Source organism: Protopterus annectens, chromosome 12.part0, assembly GCF_019279795.1.
Source record: "Protopterus annectens isolate FY-2018-M chromosome 12.part0, PAN1.0, whole genome shotgun sequence".
Classification (NCBI taxonomy): domain Eukaryota; kingdom Metazoa; phylum Chordata; order Ceratodontiformes; family Protopteridae; genus Protopterus; species Protopterus annectens.
The window spans coordinates 280,892,637-280,918,744 of record NC_056746.1 but is presented as its reverse complement, the minus strand read 5'-3'; the positions used below and the strand labels follow the sequence as shown (position 1 = coordinate 280,918,744).

The following is a 26,108-nucleotide window of genomic DNA, read 5'->3' as shown; positions in this document are numbered from 1 at the left end:
TTTGGAATGCGAACGAAGGGAATGGAATAGCCTTCGGAAATGATGGACTGAACCCACTTGTCTTGAGTTAGGGATAGCCAGGCTTCTGGGTACAGTGACAATCTTCCCCCGACTGCCTCCGAAGGTGGACAGTCGGGCAACACCTCAGGGATGCTGAAAGGGCTTATCGGAAAAGGTTTCTCGATTGCCCTGGTTCTGCGGACCCCCTCTACCTCTGGGGCGAATATACCATTATTGTTCCCTCCTCTGCCTCTGGAGGGGAACCGACTCTGTGCGTCAGGCAAATTCCCTTGAGATTGTTTGCGGAACCACATTTTTCCACTTTTCTGGCCTTTGGGGTAAGGTCTAGAAGGAGTAGAAAAACGGACTCCGACGGCAGACAGAGTTTTGCCATCCGTCTCGCACATAGTCAAGATTTCTTTCACTTGAGGACCAAAGAGAGATGATCCATCGAACGGGGAATTAGTGAAAGACATTTTAAAGGGGTCCGCAAAATTGCATAGTCGCATCCAGGCATGCCGTAAGGCGACACCTGTCCCTCGGCTCTACTCGCTCCATCAGCCGCATATGAAAGGAGGCGCATGGAGGAGTTAGCTATAGAATTCAGGGTAGTCAGCTGGGCGTTCATCTTGTCCTGAAAACCTGCAGCTGTAGGATCCTTCAACATCTCACTCGCTTCCTTGATCAAGTCTCTGGAGACGAGTGAAATGGCATAGGTAGTTCAGCGAACGCATTGCAAAGGTCGCTGACGAAAACATCCGCTTCCCGTACCTGTCCATAGACCTAGATTCCTTGTTAGGGGGATGGACAGGCACTGAAGGATCAGCTAGTTCCTTCTTGGTGGCAGCAGCTACCACCATAGCATCCACAGTAACTCCCTTGGTCAGAAATTGTTTATCAGTTGGTGCTGTTATAAACTTTGAAGGTCTCCTGGGGGTAGGGTCCACTGAGTCAGGAGCCGTCCAGGCTTTCTTTGCTACCACCTGCATGAGGGGGTCAAAGGGGGGGGGGCACCCAGGAGGTGGAAGGGCGAGAGCCAAACGCCTCAAGATACACAGATTCATCCTCCGAAGGGTTAAGGGCTGGCCAATTTCCCCTCTGTTTAAGGATCTCTAGAATGTCTGCAAAGGAGACATCTTCAGAAGGGGAACGGGGGGAACCCTCGGAATCCTCTAAATCTGTGTCAGAGGTGACAGACTCAAGTGAGTCTATGTATTTCCTCTTACACTTTCTCTTCCTAGGGGGCTCCCCTGCCAAATCAGGAGAGGCCTCGGAAGAGGATGAAATCCCCACAGGGAATTCTTGAAGAGTTGGCTCTCTGTGGTCAGGGATGAGGGAGAGAGTAGACATAACCTGAGGCACCGAAGAGGGAGGGGCGGACGGAGCCGACTGTGGAGTTGAACCAGGTTCCAACACACTCCGCATGACCTCGAACGCACCCCTGTCAGGCAGAGCCAGAGGTCCCCGCTCCGAGAAGCTGAGAACCTCCCTCGGCACCGACAGAGATGGCTCCGAGGCCGATGTCGGAGCCGAACTCACCAGCGCCGAAGCACCGAGAGGGAGAGCGGGGTCGGACAAGGGTCCGATGCCACTCACCCCCTCGGAGCAGACGAGGGAAGTCCGGCGCCGAGATTCTTCAAAGGAAGAAATCGGAGCCGACGACGGAACCGAAGACAAATGTATCGGCTCCGACGCTACCACAGTCTCGGTTCCGAGTCGTCCCGGCTCCGAGCTCAAAGGAGTCGGAGGAGGAATATTTAGAGGGATAGGTTGAAGCATCGACTGATGAGTTGGGCTCTGAAGCATTTGGGCCAGTGCCTCGGACTTTAGAAGTCGACTCACTACCCTCTGAAGGTCATGATCCGAAAGCCTCGATGACCTAGAGGAGTGAGATCTATGGCTCCGTTCAGACAGCAAGGGAGACGCTGGAGCCGAATGAACGGAGCCAAGGGATGGTGACCTAGACCTCTTTCTAGATGTCGGCTCCGATGGTCTGATCGGAGCCGACCCAGGAATTTCCAATACCTCGGCTCCAGCCCGAGCCGAGGGAACCACAGAAGCTGTAGTCAAAGACTCACTGGCTCCAGCCGGAGCCGATGTAGCAGTAGGTTTCGAAGCCTTAGGCCTCGACTCAGAAGCTGGAGTCGAGGTCTTAGAAGCCTTGGAAGGTTTTCCCGAGGTAGCAGTTAGGGAACCTTCAGGCTTAAGCAAACCCCTTAGAATGAGTTTGTTTTTTCTTTCCTGCAGGACTCTAGGGCTGAAGCCATGGCATACAGCACAAGAGTCCAGCAGGTGTAAAGGTCCCAGGCAGTACACACAAGAAGTGTGACCGTCTGTCAGAGACATTTTTTGACAGCACGAGTCACACTTCTTGAAGCCTGAGACCTTTGAATCCTTGGACATTTTCAAGGAACCGAAAGTGTAACCACCACACAAAAACACACACACACCGATTACACTATCAGAAATAAGTTTAAACTAAATTAAAACTAATGAAATTAGTTAGCTTATATATACAAATATAAATCCCTACAAAAAGCACATACACATCACTATTAGGGATGGAAGGGCCCGAAGGCCTAAGGAAAGAACTTATCAGTTCTTGAGGGAAAGGGGCTGGATAAGGGTAGAAAGGATAAAAATCCACTACACTAAGGGTAAAAAGAGAAAAAACTAAGCTAAAAGGGGTTTAAATAGCTATTAGACTGATCTAATAAAACTGACCTGAAGCCGGTAGAAAAACAACACCTCGATCGCTGTAGCGGCAAACGAGATCTGAGGTAATTCACGCCTAGCATTGTGGGATATAAGGGGAGCCTCGAGCCGGTGGAACCAACTCTCGAGCTTTTAGAGTGGCCGAGTCGGAGCCGAGGTCGGCTCCGAACCCATCCAGCAAGAATGAAGGCGAGATAGACAACTTAACATTCTCTGTGTGGTATTTGCTTTCCAGAGGCAAGACAATTGTTAACTTTTTCTGACCAGTTAGAGCAAGAAAAGAGGATCCCCAACAGGGCTCTTAGCTTTATAAGACTTCAGAATGATAAAATTCATAAACAAACTCAGGTATCGGCCGACCAGCACTCGTGCGAAATGGTTCTGCTTTGGGCTCCTCGGCAAGAAAGACTGATGTAATGGTGTCGGCTGCCTATTTTTATACCCCTGACGAACCAACGTCAGTCCTGGAGTGACAGCAACCAATGCAGAAATTCTAAGTCTCTGGTATTAGGCTGACTGAGGGCTACCTGCAGGCAGATGACCCACATGTGATGACTGCAACAGTGAAACACAAAGAAAGTACAGTTCTGTACACTTACCATAAATGTAGATGTATGAGAGTATTCACTGTTGCAGTCATCACATTTGGGATATCTGCCTGCAGGTAGCCCTCAGTCGACCTGAATACCAGAGTCTTGGGATTTCTGTGATGGATGCTGTCGCTTCTTCCATGACATTAGGTCGTCATGGGTATAAAACATGCAGCCGACGCCATTACATCAGTTTTTCTTGTCCCAGATATCAGGAGCCCCCACAATAGGAACCAATTACATGGTGTGGAACACCCCCAGTAGAAAGTAAATACCAATGTTATAAGATATGGCCAAATAAAAAAGAATAGGTAGAAGTACAGAAAAGTCATGGGGCTGGAGGGAGGGTAACCAGGACTGCAACAGTGAATACACTCGAACATCTACATTTATGGTAAGTGTACACAACTGTACTATGTTCTTCGTGTTTCACTGTTGCAGTCATCACATATGGGTTAATTCCCAAAGCTGAGGATGGGTGGAAGCAGTCAAGAAGCATTAGGACTGGCAAGCAGACCCTGTAAGACTGCTGTGGCAAATCCAGCTCTGGATTTAGAAAAGATAGGTAAGTGGTAATGCTTGGTGAAGGTGTGTACAGAGCTCCAGGTTGCAGCTTCCAGGATGTCCCTGGTAGGGACTCCCCTGAGAAATGCTGTAGAGGCTGATGTAGCCCTAGTGGAATGTGTTCTGATCCCCTGAGGGGTAGGTTTCCCATGGTGTTTGTAGCAGAAATGGATGCAGTGTGCTATCCATTTAGAAATGGTTTGCTTTGAAATGGCCTTGCCCTCTGTCCCTGTAGCAAAGCTAACTAGCAACTGGTCAGATTTTCTGAAAAGTTTAGTCCTGTCCAGATAGAACCTAAGCTGCCTGTGCACATCCAGGGAGTGCAGGATCCTTTCCTCTTTATCCTGAGGATTAGAGAAAATGGTTGGTAAATTAATGGATTGGTTTAAAGCCATACTAGACATCACCTTGGGTGTAAATGATGGGTTAGTCCTGAGGGAAACCCTGTCAGCATGGAAGAAAATGAAGGGTTCCACGGCCATAAGGCCCTGCAATTCAGACACTCTTCTTACTGAAGTGATAGCTACAAGTAAAGCTGTTTTTCAGGAGAGGAATTTTAACTCTGCTGAGGCAGCAGGTTCAAAGGGTGCAAGAGTGAGTTTTTTCAATACAAAGTTATGGTCCCAGGCTGGAGTGGGAGCTCTCCTGGGGGATCTTACATTTTTGGCTCCTCTCAGGAACTGTTTGACCAGAGGATGAGAGAAGAGGGGTGGCTCATTATTATAATGAGCCGAGATGGCAGAGGCATGAATCTTAATTGAAAAGAAGGATAGGCCTTTGTGGTGTAATCTAGTATATGAGGTAAGCTGGGCACAGTTGTGTCCATTCCTTGAGACTGGCTCCAAGAACAGTATATTTTCCACTTTTCTGAATAGGATTTTCTAGTACTAGGCCTCCTTGCCTCAAGGATGACATCCAGCACCTGTTTACTGAGGGCTGCTGGTGATGAGTTCAGGGAATGAGCCAGGCTGCTAGGTTCAGGGTTTGTAGCTGAGGATGCAAAATCTGGCCCTCCTGCTGGGACAAGCGGGGGGGGGGGGTCTAAGGCAGGTGCCAATGTGGCAGTACTGTCACACTGCGCAAAAGTGGGTACCAGTGCTGGAGTGGCCAGTCTGGTGCAATCAAGATTGTCCTTGGCTTGTCCTGTTTGATCTTTAGTAGAACCTTCGAGAGGAGGGGCAGAGGGGGAAAGGCATAGCTTGAGAGGTTTTCCCATATAAAGGACAGGGCATCCACTTTCCATGCTTGGCTGTGGGGAGTTCTAGTGCAATATTTGCTCAATTGATAGTTCTGAGGGGAAGCAAAAAGGTCCACCTCTGGTGTCCCCTACCTGTGGATCAGAAGCTTGAATGATTTGGGTTCCAGGTTACACTCGTGTGGGTCCATTAGATTTCTGCTTAAGTCGTTTGCCTGGCAGGAACTGAGCTTGCAGGTGCACTTGATTGCTCAAGGCTGCGTTCCACAGAGCCATGGCTAACCTGCAGAGTGGGTAGGAACGGCTTCCCCCTATCTTGTTTATGTACCACATAACTGTGGTGTTTGTCTGTCTTCATCAATAGCTGCCCTGGAAGAATAAGGTATTTGAAGGCTGTCAGAGCATTCTGTACAGCTAACATTTCTTTCTGATTGATATGCAGGTGCATTTGCTTTGAGCTCCATTTGCCTTGAATGCTTTGTCCTGCCATGTGAGCCCCCTATGCATAGTCTGATGCATCTGTTGTTAGGGTTTGGGTGGCAGGGGGTTGAGTGAAAGGGAGTCCATTGTTGTGGTAGCAGGCCTCTGCCCACCAAAGAAACTCTGCCCTTACGCAAGGAATGATAGGAATTATTGTTTCTAGGTCCTGAGAATGTTGACACCAGAGACTTTTTAAGTACAACTGAAGTTTCCTTACATGCAATCTTGCATATGGAATTAATAGTATATTTCTTGCAGATAGCTGGGTTTTGGTGGCCAGTAGCTTGTCAAATAAATTTGTTTTACTGGAGTGAGGAATGCCATCTGGGAAGTTGTATTCATGTTTGTTCCCAGAAATACAATCCGTTGGCTGGGTACCAGATGTGACTTCATTTTGCTGACTGTGCACCCCAGTGAAGTTAGAAGTCTCTTTACAAATGTCAGGTGCTGGAGTAGCAAATTCCTGACTGTCCGTCTAAATCAGGCAATTGTCCAAGTATGGGTAAATTTTAATTTTTCTCTACCTGCAATATGCAATGGCTGGAGTTAGGCATTTTGTGAATAACCTGGGCGCAGTAGATAAGCCAAAGGGAAGTGCAGAGAACTGATGGTGCATAGAGCCTGTCCTGAAACGCAGATATTTCCTGCAAGATTCCCTTATTGGGATGTGCAGCTAAGCTTCTTTTAAGTCTAGGCTGGCTAGCCAGGAGTCCTTGGCTAGCATAGGAAGCAGCTGTTGGAGAGTAAGCATTTTGAACCTTGGAACCACTAGGAAGGTGTTGAGAATGGACAGATCCAGGATAGGGCGCCAAGAGTTTTCTTTCCTGGGTACCAGAAACAGTCTGGAGTAAAAACCTTGCTCCTTTTGCTCTGCTGGGACATGCTGAATAGCCTTGATACTGAGAAGAGAAAGTACTTGCTTTTGGGCCTCTGCCCACTGGTTTGGGGGGAGGTCTGGCCATCCGCTTGGGGTTGGCAGTGAGTGGAAGTAGAATCTATATCCCTGGGATACAATGTTCAAGACCCATCTGTCCTGGGTAATGTACTCCCAGTTTTTTACATGCAGGGTGAGTTTTCCTCCTAAGGGTGTAAGAACTTGGGCAAGGCTAGGAAGAGTTAAGGATAAAACATTGCGAGATTTTATCATAGGAAGGTGGCTTACAACTCCCTGTTTTAGAGGTGGGAGCACTCCATTGCGTAGATCTGTGCATACCCTGACACTGTAATATTGGTGGTCTGCTGCTCCTGGGCTTGGACTGAGAAGGTCTGGGAGGGACCGGAAAGGACCAGTTTTTAGAAGGCCAATGCCTACTGAATCTAGATGGCTGTACCTGTAGGAAATCTTTTAACAGTTTGCATAGATTTAGCTTTTTCCTCCATCTTTTTGAGGACGACTTCTGCTTTATTGCCAAACAGGCATTCTTGGTTTAATGGTGCATCTAGTAATTTTGCTTTAACATGGACTGGCAAGATTTGTTCCTTAAGCCAAGCATGCCTTCTAAGAACAGACTCATTGACAGCAGCCCTGCAAGATGCTTCTAAGGCATCAAAACCACACTGCAAAGTATGTTTTCCAACTTGGTTAGCAGAATGCATTAACTCTTGTAAATCTTTATGTTCTGCACTATCACAAATCAACACCATTTTCTGCTTAATTAGCTCCATAATTTGCTGCTGATACTTTAATATATGAAACTGGCAATTTAAAGCCCTGATGGCAAGAGTAGCAGAGGTGTATACCTTCTTACCTCCATCTGTCTAAAGCCCTAGAGTCCCTGTCCGAAGGGGTAGGGTTTTTGGCTGTTGTAGCCTTAATGCCTTTAGGTCCCTGGGAAATGGTCTCGGGGGCTGCAGCAGGATTCTTCAAGAGGAATTTGTGGGAGTCAGGTACTCTGTAATACCTGTCAGGTTTCCTGGGAGCTGGAGGCAAAGTATCAGGGGTAAGGCTGGATGCCAAGAAGACATCATCTACAATTTCCAGAACAGGAGGAATAGCTAGGGGCCTGTGCTGAGGCAAGTTTAAAAATTCTGATTCTCTTTTCGGACTGTGGGAAGCCCTGGCACTCCCAGCGGAAATGCTCTCTATGGGTATGCAGGGTTTCACCAAAAGAAAAATCTTCTGGTGGGGAAGCAGAGGGAATGGAATCCTCTGCATCAGAATCCTCATCGGTAGATAAGGGTATGTCCTGGTAATCAGAAGGATCAGAGTCAACAGACACGTGATCTGAAGAATCAGAAGGACAATCAGTTCTTGGTCATTTTGAGGGGACTCTGGCTTCCCCTAATTAAAGTTATAAGATCTTCAGCCATTCTAAGCATTTGTTTCTGAGGCATGTGGGCCTGAGAATGTGCTTTGTTCTTCAGTTTCCTAGACGTAGCGCGAACTCTGGGCCTGAGAAATTCGGTATTTTTGGTTTGAAATGAAGTCCTCGGTTTAATATGAAACTCGGAAGGCCTGAATACAGCCTTAGAAATCCGCAGGTTCCATAGTCAAAGCAGCATCTCGCGGCATACCGGACTCTGAATGGGTCTCAGTAAAGGCCTGCGAATCTGTAGAAGTGGGTATCAGGGGCTGCGAAAGCGCCTCACTGAGTACCGGTGGACTGGCTACTAGTTTAACAGAAGCCTCGTCGGCAGTTTTGGATCTATACGGTCTGCCTTTGTCTTTATCCTTATGTTTGGTTTTTTTGGGGGGGAAAATCAGTAGTCGGATGGCTTATCGAAGCCATTTCGGAATACGGAGAACGAGAGCGAAAGAATTTAGCGACAAAAATAGCTCAACGACGAATAGTTCGGGCGTTGAACAAGGCACAAAACTGACAGCGAGGAACATTGTGGTCTGGACCTAAACAGGTGACGCAGTAAGAATGAAAATCTCTGTAAGGTATTTGCTTTCCACAGGCAAGAATTTATTAACTTTTTCTGACATTGGTTAGAGCAAGAAAACAGGATCCCCAATGGGGTACTTATCTTTTAGAAGACTTCAGGTCTGAAACTCGAAAAATGAAAATTTCTGAAGGCGGTCGACCGGCACTTGTGAACTGCTACTGCTTCGGTCACTGCACAGCAAGAAAAGCTGGTGTAATGGCATCGGCTGCATGTTTTATACCCATGACGACCTGACGTCATGGAAGAAGCGACAGCATCTGACGCAGAAATCCCAAGACTCTGGTATTCAGGCCGATTGAGGGCTACCTGCAGGCAGATAAGCCAAATGTGATGACTTCAACAGTGAAACACAAAGAACATCATGTATAGTTGTGTAAAATCTTACCATAACTTTAGATGTCCTTCTCTTCTATATGCTGCTGTATCCATAACATGAGGCAGTCTGCCTCTGGTCGACTCGTACGTCCGGCCATTTTACAAAGGATAGCTGCTACTGTGAAGGGACGTGTGATGTCCCGCATCTCTCAGCGAACGTCGGCCATAAACACATGTCGGGTATAAAACAAACGTCAGCGTGCAGCTACCTCAGAACTGAATGCCACCAGAAACAGCAACTATGGAGTGGGTAGTCAGGAGTCAGGCAGTGTCAGGGGGCAGACACAGTGGGAAACTATACAGCAGCATATAGTAGAGAAGGACATCTAAAGTTATGGTAAGAGTTTACATAACTATACTATGTCTTTCGATTCATACGCTGCTGTATCCATAGCATGAGGGAGTCAGGTGGTTGGGATGAACCGACATCAGGGAAGAAGCAATGCTTTGTCTTTAGCAGCTTCTTTTTGTGGGCCTCAGACAGAGAAGTGTCACTGATGTGATGCAGGGCTGGATGGCATTCCACAACATCCGCTATAACATCTTTGTGGACAACAATTTGGGAAACCCCACACGGGCCTTAAGAAAAAAGAATCCTAGGTCCGCCCCTGGTGCCAAAGTAGGATGTCTGTGACTCCCCCTGGGACGTGCCTGCAGCTCCTCTAAAGACTTTTGCCTGAGTACCCATCAGTGAAAGATCCAAGAATTCCGACTTGGACTCCGGGCCTTCACCATCCTCAAGAGGTGCAGATGGAATAGAGGGTGCAGCGTTTGGATCAGGCCGTGATTTTTTGGCCTTTTTAGCAGGTGGCTCTTGTGAGGTTCCCAACGTCGGGTCCATGCCTTTAATAAGATGTTTCAAGCTCTGGTGCTCAAGATACAACTTAATGTGGCAAGATAACTCCTGACTGTTTTGGGGTTAAAGGGCTGACAGATTTCACAAGTGGTGTGGTCATGGTCTTGCCCTAGACAGAATAGGCAGAGCTCATGCGAGTCTTTATGTGGAATCAGCCTTCAACACTAACACTTGCCCTTTCTACCTGATATGAACCCAAAACACTGTAGCAAAAAATCATCAAAAACCCCTATGGGGTACTTATCTGAATTCTGACGGCACAAAGTCACTTCAGCAAGAGAGCAACAACCGAAGCTGGCAGTCACGCAGGTGGCAGAAAAGTTCTGAGGTAGGCTGCTGTCTGTTTATGACCAATGTTCGCCTTATGTCATGGATACTGCAGCATAAGGACAGAGGGACATCAATTTTATTAATGAGAATTCTGGCATTTAGCAGTTACTGCATCTCTGATCTTTACCTTGCACACGTTTTTATTTTTTATTTTCTTGAAATTTGAAAAGGTCAGAAAAAGAAACTGGGAGAGAGAAAATTTGCTACTCATTTCTTGTACTCTGTGGAGAGGGGGGGGGGCTAAGAAGTGAAGGCTATTTGGTGCACATCTCATGCCAGGTTAACAGGTACTGAATCCCATTTGTAACATTATGTCTTTAGCCACTGAGTGAATCCAAAAGCTTACCATAGTATTCAGATGCCATTTGAGATGATGAAAATATTTCACTAAGCAGAGTGAGTGTGTGTGTGTGTGTTTCTTGCTTGCTAGGATGTTCAAAAGTCTCAACATATTTTGTTGCATAACAGAGAAGGAGGACCTTCTCAGAGTTCTCACTTCATCATGAGTAAAGACCATATCATATCATAGTCAGTACTTGAGGATCTAATTAACTACAGGGTTCTGACACAATGTAAAGCATGTAAAGTCTTTATGAAAACAAATGATAAGAACACTTCAGCTACATGTCAGAAGTATACAAACTTCCAGCAATTATACAATATTATTTATTTAACATTTGTTTACCGGGAAAGTCCGACTTGGAATGAAGCCAACTTGCAGCAGAGGCCCAGGGAGAAACGCTGCAGATACATGTCTTTGTAACGTGGAAGGAAGCCAGAGCACCTGGAGGAGACCCACACAAACACAGGGAAGACATGCAGACTCTACACAGATGGCACCCCAGCCAAGAACTGAACCGGGTAACCTCTTGCTGTGAGGTGACAATGCAACCGCTGCACCATGTATAATGCAAAGTTTCTGAAAATGAATGTGACTGTTCATATAGAAAGAGCATATCACTTTGATCTATTGCTGCCTTTATGCAATGCTGGAAGGATGACATGTCTGTTCTTGACAGTATTAGTCTTAATATGGTGGTAGGGACTGATGCTAATGACAATGAATTTAAATTACTTGTTTTGGTCTTATATATATATATATATATATATATATATATATATGGGTGTGTGTGTTTTGTGGTACATCTGACCAGGGGCAAGCATCACACGTTACCTCACCAGTTGGATCTCCTCAAAGGACAAGAGGTCTGTCATACATCCCCACTTGTCCACTCTACAAATGACACTGTGGGTAACAGGGTTTTTATCCTTTTAAGCACCTCTTTTCTGAGGATGTGCTTAGGGTTTTATAGCAGGCAAGGAAACCCTCAACCAGCAAATTTTATATGTCCAAATAGAAGATATTTTTGGTCTAGTGCCATGGTTTTAAACAGGGCCCTCTTTCAGTGGAGGTCCCTCTGATCACTTAATTTGTGTGAGTTGCTCCAGTCATGATAGGCCTATTTTTCTGTGAAGGCCCATTTGTCAGCCATTTCTGTTTGCCTGCCCTTAAATCCTCCTTTGACCTCTCATTTTGAGTTCAAACAATTTCTTAAAAGCGTCCTGCATATTAGGCCTCCAAGAAACCCTATTCCTTCTCCCTATGACCTTAATTTTGTTTTGGAAAGATTGATTCAGGCTCCTTTTGAGCCTGTAGAGTCTGCATCTTTACAACATTGTACCTGGAAGACTGTTTTCTTGCTGGCTCTTACTTCTGCTTGGAGGGTTTCTAAACTCCAGGCCCTTGTGGCCATTCCTCCTTTTTTCACAGGGATAGGTGTCCTTTTGTACTAATCCTTCTTCTATGCCCAAGGTAGTCAATGAATTGCCCTTATATTAGTCAGTACAACTACCTTCCTTTTTCCCTTCTCAGTCTGCTAGTGAGAGGGTCCTGCATAACTTGGATTTGCACAGAGAGCACAGGTACTATTTGAATATAATTAGGACTATTTATAAGTCTGATAAGTTTTTTGTTTCCTTTCATTCAAAGTCTTTGGGTTTGGCTGTTTCTAAATAAACCATCACCTCCAGGATATCTAAGGCCATTTATTTTTGTTATTTTTTCATGGCAAATCTTTGTCTGCTTTTGTTAGAGCTCATTCCAGTAGGGCTGTTGCTTCTTCTGGTGCCTTCTTCAAGAGGTTGGACACCATTCCACCATTGAAGCTGTTACTTGGTCTTCAGTGCATTCCTTTAATAAGCATTAAGTTGGATATGGTTTCTAGGGCCAGTGCAGTTTTTGCTGAAACCATTTTATGTGGGTTTGTTGGGGGTTCCTCTTAGCCTTCCACCTCCCATTCTGTTTCTTGAGCTTTTTTACTCGCCCTTCTGTAATGAATACTACAACAGTGATAAAGAATGGCATAGTACAGTTATGTAAAATCTTACCATAACAGTAGATGTCATTCTCTTCATTGCTGCAGGAGTCACACCCTCCCCTCCAACCCCGTCTTGCTCATTCTCCATTTTTTTCCTTCTGGATATGTATGGACTCCTTTGTCCTATGACGACTGTTCTCTTCTGGAGCAATACAGTTCTAGCTAGTTGCATCTGTAAGTCTCTTTTATGCCCTATGTTCTGTGAAAAAGCATAAATTTGATGTATGGCACAACCAAACTCTCTCTTAAGCTTATTCATACTGGACAAACGACGGTCTGTCCAGAGCAATACATTGCTTCTATACTGCAACAGTGAAGAGAAGGACATCAACTGTTATGGTAATATTTTACACAACAGTACTTTCTCTGTCACTTTGCTCTGTTTTCACTAACATGCATACTTCTCAACTATCCAGACTTTCCCTGAATGTTCAGATTTTTGCCTCATATTTTTGGTCTGTTCGTCATAACATTTTGATTTTCTAGCAAACCACTGAGGACTGAAGTTACTAAACAATGACACACATTTGAGTTTCTGACTTTGTGGCCTTCAGTAAATGCATACTAAGAAATCCTGTTCTAGCAACTTTCTGAGTTTATAAGAGCAGCATTTAAAATTTATCTTTATTTTTGGGCATTTGTTCATTATTTTAGGCTTTGTCCAGATTTTTTTGTGCTAAGAGGTATGCTATAATGTGAGTAAGTTGGAATGGAGACAGTTTAAATGTTACCATGTAGGACTAATCATCATCAGAACAGGAATCAGACACTCGTTAGGTACTGCAAACTGTTAGAATGTTGCCAAAAACTGTACAGTATCATTTCAGTTATTTGTTTATATATAATAACAATGGAACTAGAAACAGATTCATACAGATACAAGGTTAAAAGAGAAAGAAGTGTTGAAAACGTAATACAATGTAGTAACTCACTAAGATGTAGCATGACACTAGAAAGTGCATTTGGATAGTAGCTGGAAATCAGCAAAAAAAAAATGAAATAAAATATGAAGTGAAAGAACTCATTGCAAGCACTACATAAGCTACAAATTACTACAGCACTCAACTTTCCTCACTTGTCTACAGGAAAACAGTTTTTAATACTTAATAAATGAGCACCTATCCCAGGCATGTCTAAGGGTTGGCTCCCACTTAATAAATAAGCACCTATCCAGACATGTCTAAGGGTCAGCTCCTGGTGTTTTCTCCTGTCTACCCAATGAATCTAGGCATCTTAGGGCAATGCAGCAATTGCCTCATGTATACAGACAACCAGCCCCTCCTACCACCCAACACTACAACCTGTGAGAGATGTACTTATATAGCCAAACTGGAATTAAAGCTCTCTTCACCCAAGACTGGACTAGACAGTCAAGAGGAGAAGGTAAACATTTGCACCACACCAAACTCATCACATAGTCCCTCAAAACCTACACCACCAAAACACACACACAGAAACACAAAACACACACCTACATTCGCAGAGGCTTTCAATAAAAATCTACCCAAGCAACAGGGACCTCCAAAGCAGAAAAGCAAGCAACCTCCACCCTCTAACACAACTCAAATGACACACAGCCGACAAACTCAGTGTGCCACTCAACCACAGCCCATAAGGCATAACAATGTACCCAACACTCTAGTCATACATGACTCTATAGTCAGGCACACTGATGTTCCACCCACCAGGCTAAACAAGGAGAAAGTTACTGTCAGCTGCCTGTTGGGTGCCAGGATCCGCCACATAACGCACACACTCAGGTCACTCCACAACAAGTACAAATATGACTCTGCCATTGTCCATGTTGATGTGAATGACCCGAGATGTACCTCCCTAGACTACATGAAGAGAGACATGGAGGAGCTGTCCGATCTTGTAGCCCAGGCAGGTATGACCTTAGCCCCGAGTAGCATCCTGCCATCACCCAGAATGACACCACAGTACAAGGACAAAATGATTGACTTTAACGATTGGCTAAGCTTCTGGTGTCATTCTAAGGGGATTCAGTGTCTGTCTGCCTGGGATGACATGATCGACAAACCACGATGCTTTGCCAGAGAATGCCTGCACCTGTCGCCCTTGGGACTCCAGATACTGGCTACGGACTTGCCACCCCTACAGTGCCTTTTTTAGGCAAGGTTCAAATGACAAATTCACCACCGTAACAGGTACAAGCAAGCAAAATCTGAGGGTTCTGCTAGAAGTCTAAGCCTCAAAATGCACTCACTCGAGGCACTCCTTCAAATACAGATCATCGACATCTGTGCAGTGACAGAGACCTGGTTCAATGCTGCAGTGAGCACCCCTGTATTAACCAGGCTATAATTCATGCCACACCTTTCGGCCACCTAACCTGGACTGAAACACTGAAGGCAGAGGTATGTCCATATTCATTAAGGATATCCACACCTCCAGGCTAGTTGCTCAGCATAATGCATCCAAGATTACCCAAGTGCAACTAACTCTGGGCAAGATCGCAATCCAAATTGTAGCTTGCTACAGATCCCCCACTCCTCATTTCTTGATACACTGGAAAATATTATGGTACAACCTAACACCCTAATAATGGGCAATTTCAACTACCCCACCATTAACTGGGAAAACTACTCATGCATCAACTCTTGTGCTCAACGTTTTCTGGAATTCATAAATTTCAACACCTTGGATCAACTTATCCAGACCCCCACCAGGGGCAGCAATATCCTAGACCTGGTCATTACCAACATGGGCAACCAGTGTTCCACACCGGAGGTCAATTCCTCGTTGGTCAGATCTGACCAATCACCCTAGGCAACCACATCCCACCCCCATTAGGGAAACCACCGTAAAAAATTTCTCCAAAGACAACCTCATGCTTAAGACAGAAGTGGCAAACTTCACGACACCCATGCTGACGGACAATAGAGGTACGACTGTTGAATCCTATACAAATGCCCTTTATAAGCACTTACACGAGTGCATGGATCATGCAATCCCTAACAGAACCAAGATGCTATCTTCCAAAAAAAGGAAGCCAATCTTGTGGTCCCCTGCCACAAACAAACTCTACAACAGAAGAAAGAAACTGTTGCAAAAAAGAGTAAAATCCCATGATTGGAGGAACCCCCTGGTCAACCTCAGTAAGAAGCTGAGATCCCTCATAACATTCCCCAAAGCTAGTTACGAAAACAAAATCGCCACAGATTCTAAAGACAACCACAAAGCATTCTATAGCTATGTCAAGAATCTCAATGGCAACACTCAGATCTGCTCTGAGTTACAGCACAATATTACTAAATATACGGAACCAACTGATATTGCCAACATCCTGGCAGATAGGTTCAGTGCTAACTTTACCCCTCACTCACCCCCTAAAGGGCTCATCTCTATACCGGAAGAATGCAAAGTTCCTGTAATAACGGCTGCACAGGTAAAAAACACACTCTCCAAAGCCAAGAACGCAGCATCCATGGGACATGACAACATCCCAAGCTGCGTTCTACACGAACTACAGAATGAACTGGCACCCCACCTAAGTACCATGTTCAATCATAACCTCACCTCAGGCTTTGTGCCCACTGAATGGCACACAGCAACTCCACAAAGGGGGAGCCACCACAGACCACGGGAACTACAGCCCCATTAGTCTGACGAGCCTGGTATGCAAGGCTATGGAACGTATCATCATGGAACTTATAAACAATGACATTGGTAATCTCCAAACTCTGGACCCAACCCAGTTCAGGTTTGTAAAAGGCAGATCATGTCTCCTAAACCTGATATAGACTTCTTTGAAGCGGTCACCAAAGCCGTAGATGAGGGTAAAGTGGTTCACACAGCCTATCTAGATCTCGCCAAGGGTTTCAACACCATCCCCCACTCTGGAATTACAGATAAACTCACTAAACTAGGTATAAATCCCTATGTCACAAGATGGGTTGCCAACTGGCTCACTGACAGAACCCAAACTGTGAAAGTAGCAGACTCTAAATCTAACTTCAGACCAGTGACAAGTAGAGTGCCACAGGGTTAAGTCCTGGGTCCTCTCCTGTTTGGTATCTACTTCTCTGAAGTACAGGCTAACAGAGGAGGTCTTTGGCTAACCATGTTCGCAGATGACTGCAAACTAGGAGCCATAATCGAAACTCCTAACGATGTGGACATCCTACAAAAGGGCCTCACTGAGACAGATGCCTGGTGTTAAAGCCATGGCCTCAAGCTCAATGCCAAAAAGTGCACTGTCATCCCTTATGGTAAAAACTCTGTACCCATGAACTACCACATAGGTAGTCTACTTAAAATCGAAAGTGTGATAAGACACCTTGGGACACAGGTGGGACAGTAGTCTCTCCTTTGATAATCACATCGCCACAGTAGTCAGGAAATCCTTCTACGTGGCATACCTCATCACAAAAGGCTTCTCAACCAGGAAAAAAAGAGGTCATTATTCCCCTCTACTTGTCACTCATTAGACCCATTATAGAGTACAACGCCCCTTTTGGTATGTACCTCACAAGACATCTACAACAACTGGAAAGGACGCAGAAATACCTCACAAAGAGGATTACCGGCCTCAAACAGATGCCCTATGCAGACCGTCTCAAAAAACTCTAACTTTACTCCGTCACACATCACCTACTCAGAGGCGATCTCTGCCTAACATACAAAGCTATGTCAAACCCAGAGCTGTTGGACATGCTCCACTTAAAGAAATCCCAATCCCTCAGAGCTACACGCTCTAGGGAGCTAAACCTCGTCACTGCAATAAACAGAACATGCTAGAGGGATAGATTCCTGTCCCAGAGACTTTCCATACTCTGGAACAAACTATCTTTCTATATCAAACAAAGCTCCTCATTAGCACTCTTCAAGAAAAATCTTGATGATTAGATGGGAGACAGGAAATTCACCCAGGGGATCACTTCTGTGGCTCTGCTCGACAGGATCACAGGAAAATAATTTTTTTGGGTGGTGAAAGCCAGGGTACCGTTTGGCTAGGTTTATATAGGCCCTAGGGCCAATAGCCTAGTACCTACCTATGAACCTATGAAAGAAAAGATGAGTGTATACTAATTTTTTAAATTTTGCATCATTCAGGCTTCTACAGATGTACAAGCAGCCCGCTCACAAAAAAAACAGTGCATTTGTCTAGTAGTATTCAGAAATCAGCACATATCAAACTAGAAGCTGAAAAAGGAACATAAGAGTGTCTCTACTGATGCTCCAACCTTCTGTCACACACTTGCTTTCTATGGAATTACCAAGCAGGTCAGAAAGTCTCTACACCAGGCTAGTATTCAAAAATCAGAATACAGTAAAACATGACACGACGGAAAGACAAATAGGTTTCCCACTACTGTTTGCCTCAGTCATATCCTTTCTATAGGTAGACGCCATGTCATAAAATTGTTGCAGTTGGCTAGGATTCACAATCACCACAGAATAAAATATGAAATGAAAGAAACAAACTCGGTTTACTAATGTTTTAAAAGCCTTGCATTACTGATGTGATTTGTACAGTAACAGCAGGATTCAGGTCATAAAATGCCTGAAAGTCTACTTTTCTCAATGGATAAAATGCACATATTAAACTAATGAATGGCTCACAGGGAGAGCTGCTGCCAGTACAACTGCAATTTGAGATGGAATTTGGCTAACACCTTTGAAACTTCCTGTAGGCACCCCCCAACCAAAGGTGAGCATGCTCAGAAATGCAAACCTGAAATGTAAACAAAGGCTGAATCAAAACAAAGAAATCCCTGGGAGTGTCCCTTTAAGTGATAATTTAATAAAGGTGTTAAAAAATGGCTATGTCCCTAACATCTGGGAAGCAGACTATTGTGGTCTCAAGCCCTTCCACAGCTACCAATAATTACAGATCAATAAGTCTCAGAGGTATGTTGTGCAAGAGGATGGAGTAAATCATCATGGAACTTAATTCAGTAAGACACAGAAAAACTGCCTTCTCTACAACCAAACTCAGTATGGTTATGTGAAAGGTAGAGCTTGTGTGCTACAGGCTCACCCAAGGGGTTGGTAATGTGATAATCTGTTCACTGACGTAACTCAACAAAATTTATTGCAGCAGTACCTATCCATGCCTGTTTTGACTGCACATCTAACAAGCTTATTTTACTGATTTTTGACTCAATATGAATTAAAAAAATGCTGAAAAAAAAAGCCAAATTCTTCAATCCAAGCAATTCTTGGGCAGCATGCATTGATGAAAAATAAAATTAGAACCAGATCTACAATTTTATGACGGGCTGCAGTCTACCAATTCTGAAAACAAGAACTTAATCCAGGTTAAAATTCTAACATATGTTTTGCCACTAATGCCTCAAGAGGATAACACTTCAGTGCTTCCAAAGCTCATGCTCATCCCATGCCAGCTGCTACAGGAGTTAGGGACTGAGCAAAGATGTGGGTTGGGGGTGTGTGTTTTCTGTTTGTAATTTACTAGAAACAAATCCTGGTGTAAGTGTTGCTGACTGAGGGAATGGCACTGGATGATTCTAGGGTGAAAAACAGCATCTCTGAACACCAGATTCACTGAATGGATGACCTAAAACTCCTTCTCTTCTCTAGATACTTAATAAAGCATTTAAGAGAGACACAGAAGGTGAGGGTACCTGGGCCAATCGATAGAAGATTCCATGAGTCTACAGGTTTTACTAAAATAGTCATCCAGACAGCAGGTCTTACTGTGCTTGTGCATTTCAAAGACAAGGGTTTCTTCTATCCTGTGAATCCTTCTATTATCTTTCCAGGGCACAATGGGTAAGATAAGACCCTTCTAGACCCAAGCTCTGGGATGGACAAGCTTGTTTTCATATGATGTGCAAATAGTTCAGTAGGCAATAAGCCGTCAGTGGAGGCTAGGAAATGTGATTCAGACACCTGATATGCATGTTAAAGGATCTAGGCAGGGCTAATGTGATCTCAAAAGAAAGACGTCTACAACAATGATGACAGGGTTCACCACAAGCCAAGCAAATGCTCGATGCAGAGAAACTGCATGTCAGTCTTGGCAAAAGAGGCAGTGGTGGACTTTCTTAACTCTGAACCACTACGGGTTGTTGGACACAGTTAGGGTGTTGCCTCTGAATTTATGTTCTTGGTCCTAATAGAAATCCCCATTCAGGAGGACTCCTCTTCACAGCAAGCTATTCGTGGATATGCTCTAACTGCTCCACCACAGACTGCACGCCCTGCCAATGTGGTTGCTAAAAAAATATACCATTTACAGGCTCAATGTTATCTACAAAGGGGGAGGATTGTCTGTGAGCTTGATATCCCCTCCTGTAAAGAGAAGGAAAGCTGAGAAAAAGCAGAACTATGTAAGGGACAGACATCTCTGGAGTGCTGTGACTACTGTCTACTCTCTATATCCTTTGCCTTCTCGTAGTACTCTGGCATCATTATGGTAACACACAAGACAACAATTCTGCAAATTACTGTGCCAGTGCACTCCACTGCAACCATCTTGTTAAATCTGAGGTAGGTGTAGACAATACTAGTCTGGGTATTGGCTCATGATCTATTAGACACAAGATACTTTGATGGCGTGTATCTTCTAGGCAAAGCTGTAAAGGGGGCAGCTACCCTAGATACTAACTGTTAGGAGGAGCAATCGACAGCTGCCAAAGGTAAGGAATGCAATCATGGCTACAGTACTCAGTGTGCAGTTTGCAAAAGTCTCAGATAACAGCTTTTTCTTCTTTTGCTCCTCATCTTTGAGAAATACCTATTTTTGTTCCTCAACTTCAAACTGAGGAGATACCATTTGGGAGAACTGTCCAGGCTGCCATATAACCTAGGTATGGTTCTAGTTATCAAATATGTGAATACTTCCATAAAATTTCATAACGAACATCAAGATTAAGATCTGACATGTTTGTGGTTAAGCAAAATGGCTGTAACTAAGAAATTATTCTTTTGAGCTGGCCCAGGATCTGAATTGCCTAGATATAGTAAGGTTTTGTTAAGATTAATTCTCCTGGCTGCAAAAACAGCAATTACTAGAAAGTGGAAATCAAAGTCTAAACCAACTACATTTGAAGTGCTGACTATCGGAAATAAGATAAAAGAACTGGAATAGGAATTTTTAAAAAGGGAAGGTATAAATTACATAGATATATATGGAAATTGTGGGAACAATACATGCAGAACAATGTTCAGGAGGAGGAGTGAGGTTCAAGAAGTAGGGATTGTGCAATTTATGTAACGTTGGACTGATGACAGTTGCAATGAAAGACGTGTGATGCAGAATGTACGTAAATGGAAAATTAATATGGTTTGTTTTCAATTAATGTATGTTTGACTATGTCTTAAGTGATAATTTAATAAAGGTGATTTAAAAAACAGCTCTGATATGCTTGACTGGTGGAAAAGAATGGGCATCCAATGGAGCAAAAAACATTCTCTTAGTTTGGTGTAAGATGTCATGGCATGTGTTAGGACAAATGAGCACCCTTCAGACTGTGGAACCAAACACAAACAGCAAACCTTAAGACAGCAGGAAAAAAAATCTCAATTGTACACCAACTTTGGAGGATTCTTGACATCAGAAAAGTTCACAGGTAAGTAACAGTCAACAAGTCTGCAGACCATTACAAATCTAGCCAAAAAAATCTCTATTCAAAAGTTCCTCCCAGCCTCGAGGAGAGAATAAACAGCATGAACACTTTCTAAACAGATCTAAAAGCTTTTTAAAATTTGTCTCCACTTAAAATACTTATCCGCTTCCTGCAGTGTTACTTACTGGAGAAGTGGGTGGCTGAGCCTGCACAGATGATGGCTGCTGCTGCGACTGCGGTGTTGACACAGGTTGAATCTGTACTGGAGTTGGGGGCTGAGCAGAGATCTGAGTGGGGGGGGTGTTTTGTGCTTGTGACGTACTAGAAACAGATCCTGGTGTAGGTGTTGTTGCCTGACTTAAAGACAATGGTGTGGAAGGCTGGGTAGGAACAGACTGTGGAGGAGTTAATCCTTGTGGAGTCTGGTGCTGCACTGATGGCACATTTCCAGCTGCTGATACAGGAGGAGGAGGAGGAGTCTGATGTAGAGGCTGCTGTGAAACAGGTGGACAGGCTGACAGCTGATTGCCTTGTGACCCCAACATACTTAATGAGTTATTCATTGAAAGAGTAGTGCTTGATACTTGTCCCTGCTGAAAAGAAAACAATAGTGAGACAAGACTTATTTATGCAAAAAAAATGCAGAATGAGACAAACTAAATTACAAACTAACAGAAAAAATACAACCAAACTATTAAAGCATACAGGAACAGGGAGAAGACCTCACTCATATCCCTGCTCATTAAAATGCAGTGATGCAAACTCTTCAGGATATACAACTTCAGTAAAAGCCACAAGTATGCCCCTTTAAAAAATAAATAGTGCAGATTCTGCACTAAAATAAAAGTTGAAAGCCACAATTTGCTATCAATTCTTTAGAAACACTGCCACCTACCTCAAACTCACACTACTACTTATTAGGAATAAATGAGATAAGACTGTTGTCAAAATATGTAATGCAGGTGCACATCACATTATAAGTAGCTTGCAACATTTAAGGTTTACACTGCAGTCAACTTTAAATCATCTCAATTCTTTGTACCTTTCTAGGGTTCAGTTATTGGGTATGCATTCACATCAATGGGTCCAAATCTTGGTAAAGTACTGCAAGTTCTGTCAGGGCAAGCTAATACAATTCAGGGTCCCATGAAAGCAAAGCACCACTGTCAGAAATACTCAATGTAAAAGTACATATCCAGACAGCACTGATAGCAAAAAGGAATAAAGCCCTGATTTTTGCTCCAGAAAGGCAATGGAAGGAGCTGGTACTCGGGATATGGGAACTGAGTAACAACTGTCATTTCACACACTTCAGGGAGAAAGACCACAGTTGAAACATGAGGAAAAGCCTGACTTGCCCTGTAGTGTGTTGCTCCCTGAAGTAAAGACTACAGGTGTGGAAGCATGCATGTCCCTATCACTTGCAGAAGTTGAGCTACCGTGACACGATGTAGTCATATAAACAAAAAAAAGACCTACTCCCACAGTGGATGACAGTACTGCTCTTAGTTGTCTCACTCTAGCCATGAAAGAGAACAAAATGGTCCCTATACGTTCTTGCCCAGAAGATAATCTAATGGGTCAAACTTTGGGGCTGAGAGGGAGGCTTCAGATCATGACTTGTAGGTGCAAAAACAAAAAATAACTACCATTTCATCCTTGCTCTTAACAGTCAAAATGTTTTAGTACTTCACCTTCAGAGACTGCCTCACTACCTGGTCTTTCTCAACTTTTTATTTTTTTAATAAATTATCAAAACAGAACTGCTAGGGAAGGAGTAGGACTCTGCTATCAGTCACACAAGTATAGCCTAGTTCCCTACAGTTTTACACTCAAAACTAACAGTTAACCTCTGAATCAGTTTTCTCCAATGGCAAAATACTTTTAGTATGTCTACAATCACACAAATCAACCCCCACCTTTGTTTCATCAGCAGCTGTAGCAGTAAGGTGAGTCCTTGCCATTATACTAAATTATAAATGACAAGTTATCTTGCCCAAATACATTACACAATATTACTATGTTGGCAACATCAGGATTTCGTAAATACATCCAACAAATGCAGTCTCACAAGTACATTCTCTATAAATTTAAGCAATGTACACTTGAGAGAACTGGCACTTTTGTATATTGGTTGTTGTTGGATTTGTTTTGTTTTGATATGAAATAAATAAAGTTGTGTTTTTTTAAAAAAAAAAATTTAAGCATATCATTTACCCTTGTTTTCCAAACCCAGGTAGTTATGGCTGACCAGGGATACAGGCATCACTCACACCAGTCAACTTTATTCATACTGCAATAATACATTAAAGCATAATCCAATTAATTAAAGGAACTTTTAACAAGCCAAGCAATGCCAACACAAACAGCTGACTGGAAGGCATTTGGACAGCCATGACAAATATGAATTATCAAGGACTGTTAGTCTAGGTACCTCACACAACTAACCAAACTTAAAATGTCACGATAAGGCACAACACTGAAAAACTAAATCAAATGCCCACACTGACGAAACAGCTCACTGAGTGCCAAATGAGTTTAGCACTTTATTGACAATAACGTTTTCAGAACATCAAGACACAGAAAATAAATTATTTAAATACTAAAAACAGTGTCATAACTTTTTAAATTAACCAATGAGCTTCATCACTTGATAAAGTAATTAGAGTGTTAAAGCAATACACTATAATACACTGTGTTTCCCCTCAAATTACCTATTCTAATACACAAAAATCTAGTTAAGCTATTAAAATCTGGTCAACTTTTAAACCTTTTTTTAAATGACCATTTAAGAGATAGACATACACACATTAGCAGAAAAGGAAACAAACCATATTGACATTTTTCATATACAGCCAGCATACATTGCATGTTTTCATTTTTAACAACTGTAATTTACTCCTACATAAACTGCTGAATTACATCGTTTTCTTAAACCTCTTCCTTCTGAACATTATTCTGTATGTATTGTTCCTGCAAATTCCATTTAATTCTGTGTAATTTGCTCATTCACTTTTCTAAAGTTCTCACCTCCAGTTTTTTTATCTCATTTATAATATTCAGTACTTCAATTACAAGTGGTCCAGATTTTGATTTCCATTTTGTAATGACTGCCTTTCTGTCAGCCAACAGCATTAAACTTAGTTAAGGCATAATGTGTAGGCAATTCAGATCCTGTGTCCCAGTCCAAAAGAATCATTTCCTTAGTTACAGCCATTTGCTCCCCAACATTTCTGAGTACACACTGTATACAGAGTTTTAAATTCTGCAAACCCATTACACTTAAAAAAACAAAAAACAAAAACAAAAAAGTTTCCAATTACCCCTCTCTTTCCCAGCACATTTCTAGCAACTGCTATCAACCTAAAGAAAAAATTATCTGAAGTCAGCATGGGGTATAAAATACCAATAGAAACACTTCCAAATAAAAATCCTAAACCTTCTGGACTTTGTTGCATACGTAGGAGCCATACAGAAGTCCTCCCATGGTTTATTTTTATTTTTGGAAATTGCCTTTTATTTTTTAATACCCTTTAAATGATTCTTACAGTTTTCATGCAATATTTTATATGCCCTACTAATTACCCATTGTTTAACAGCAGTTTCTGTTATAGACTCAACCTGAAACTCTAGCAGACCTGGTCTTTCACTTAGTACTCCTGTATCCCTCTCCACTTGCCTATACACTGATATCAACCCTTTGTGGGGAATGCAATCTCTAACCTGTGGTCCAAATTTCCCCTTGACCTCATCCTAGTCATCCCCATTGGCAAAAATCTTTATCCATTCTAGTATTGGGTGAGATCTTAGAACACTTTCTGCAACTTTATGAGTACGCTATTCTGTACAGCTGTTGTCTTTCTCCTTAAGGATCTGCATCCAAAATCCTACTTTCTCTCTATTTCTCAATCCCCTTCTATTATCATTCCATCCCAATTAAATTTATAACCAGCTAGCTCTAAAGAATTCATTCAAATTATGTAAAAGTAAACCACCTTGTTCTACGAGTAGGATCAACTTATCCCACTTAACTCTTGCCCTCAAAAATAAATTCTTTCAACTCTATTACCATCCACAACTTCTCCTTGGTTAACAAAAATACCCCTGATCTGTACATAATATTACAGAGACTAAAAACATTTTCAGTGCTTGTATCCTACCAACCATATCTATAATGATGAGCGTCTAGATTTTCAGTTTTTGTATTAACTTTTATTTAGTCTATCCCATGTATTCTTAGTTGTCGTAACTGAATCATTTTTAATCGATACAACAAAATACTTCATATAATAGTGTCCCCATAAATAAGGGCATTGCTGAACTGGTCTATGTTTAGGTACATAGTTTGACCACTATGGTCTTTGTTTTATCTTCACTAATTTTATATCCCAAAAAGACTTCAAACTGGCTTAAAATGTTCCACACTAACATGTTCTTTTCAGTATTTATCAAGTATAAAATAATATATGCAAATAAAGTTAATTTTTATTGATTACCAAACCAGTTGTATCCTTGCATTTGCAAGTCCAAAGGATCTAAATGTAAACCAAATAAAGGGGAAACAGTATGCCCCTGCCTATTTCCTCTGTACAACTACAGCTGGCCAGAAAGGAACCTTTCCAACTTGATTCTTACCTTTGACCCTTCACATACTCTCCTAATCAACCCTATTATTCAATCAGTGAATGCAAATGCTTCCGTTGCCCTACTAAAAAAAAAAAAAAAACAGTTGACTGTATTGAATGCTTTCTCTACATCAAGACCCACCACCAACAGCCACATGTTCTTACTTTCATCTTCCTTCTGGATCACCAACATTCTATTAATATTGTTAAATGTTTACCTCCTCTCCACAAAACTGAGATGATCCATATCAATCAATTTTGTCAAAACCTTTACCATTCTCTTAGCTAGTAAACACAAGCACTTTACAATCACGGTTAAAAACTGAAATGGGTCTAAACGGCTTTTACCCTCTTTGGGGAACAAATCCACCACAGCTTTATTCCAATATGCAAATGATTCTCCTCCTTTTAAAATACTGCTAAACAATACCTTCCAAATCTTTACCACTTTCTTCCCACTCAAATTCTAAATTTCCACATGAATACCATCAATTCCTGCAGGACAGCCTGTTGGTTATATATACATAACCATTTTTATCTCAACTCATGCTAA

The 26,108-nt window shown here is 42.8% G+C and overlaps 1 protein-coding gene across 1 annotated transcript in view; it reads right to left on the bottom strand.

Moving 5' to 3' along the window:
- LOC122816509 (CREB binding protein) overlaps positions 1 to 26,108 on the bottom strand; it is a gene marked incomplete in the record, with an annotated part of 4,149,155 nt that overhangs the window by 2,125,386 nt on the left and 1,997,661 nt on the right. Inside the window, 1 exon segment of the mRNA XM_044089341.1 lies at positions 21,116 to 21,523. Coding sequence (XP_043945276.1) covers positions 21,116 to 21,523 — 408 coding nt within the window.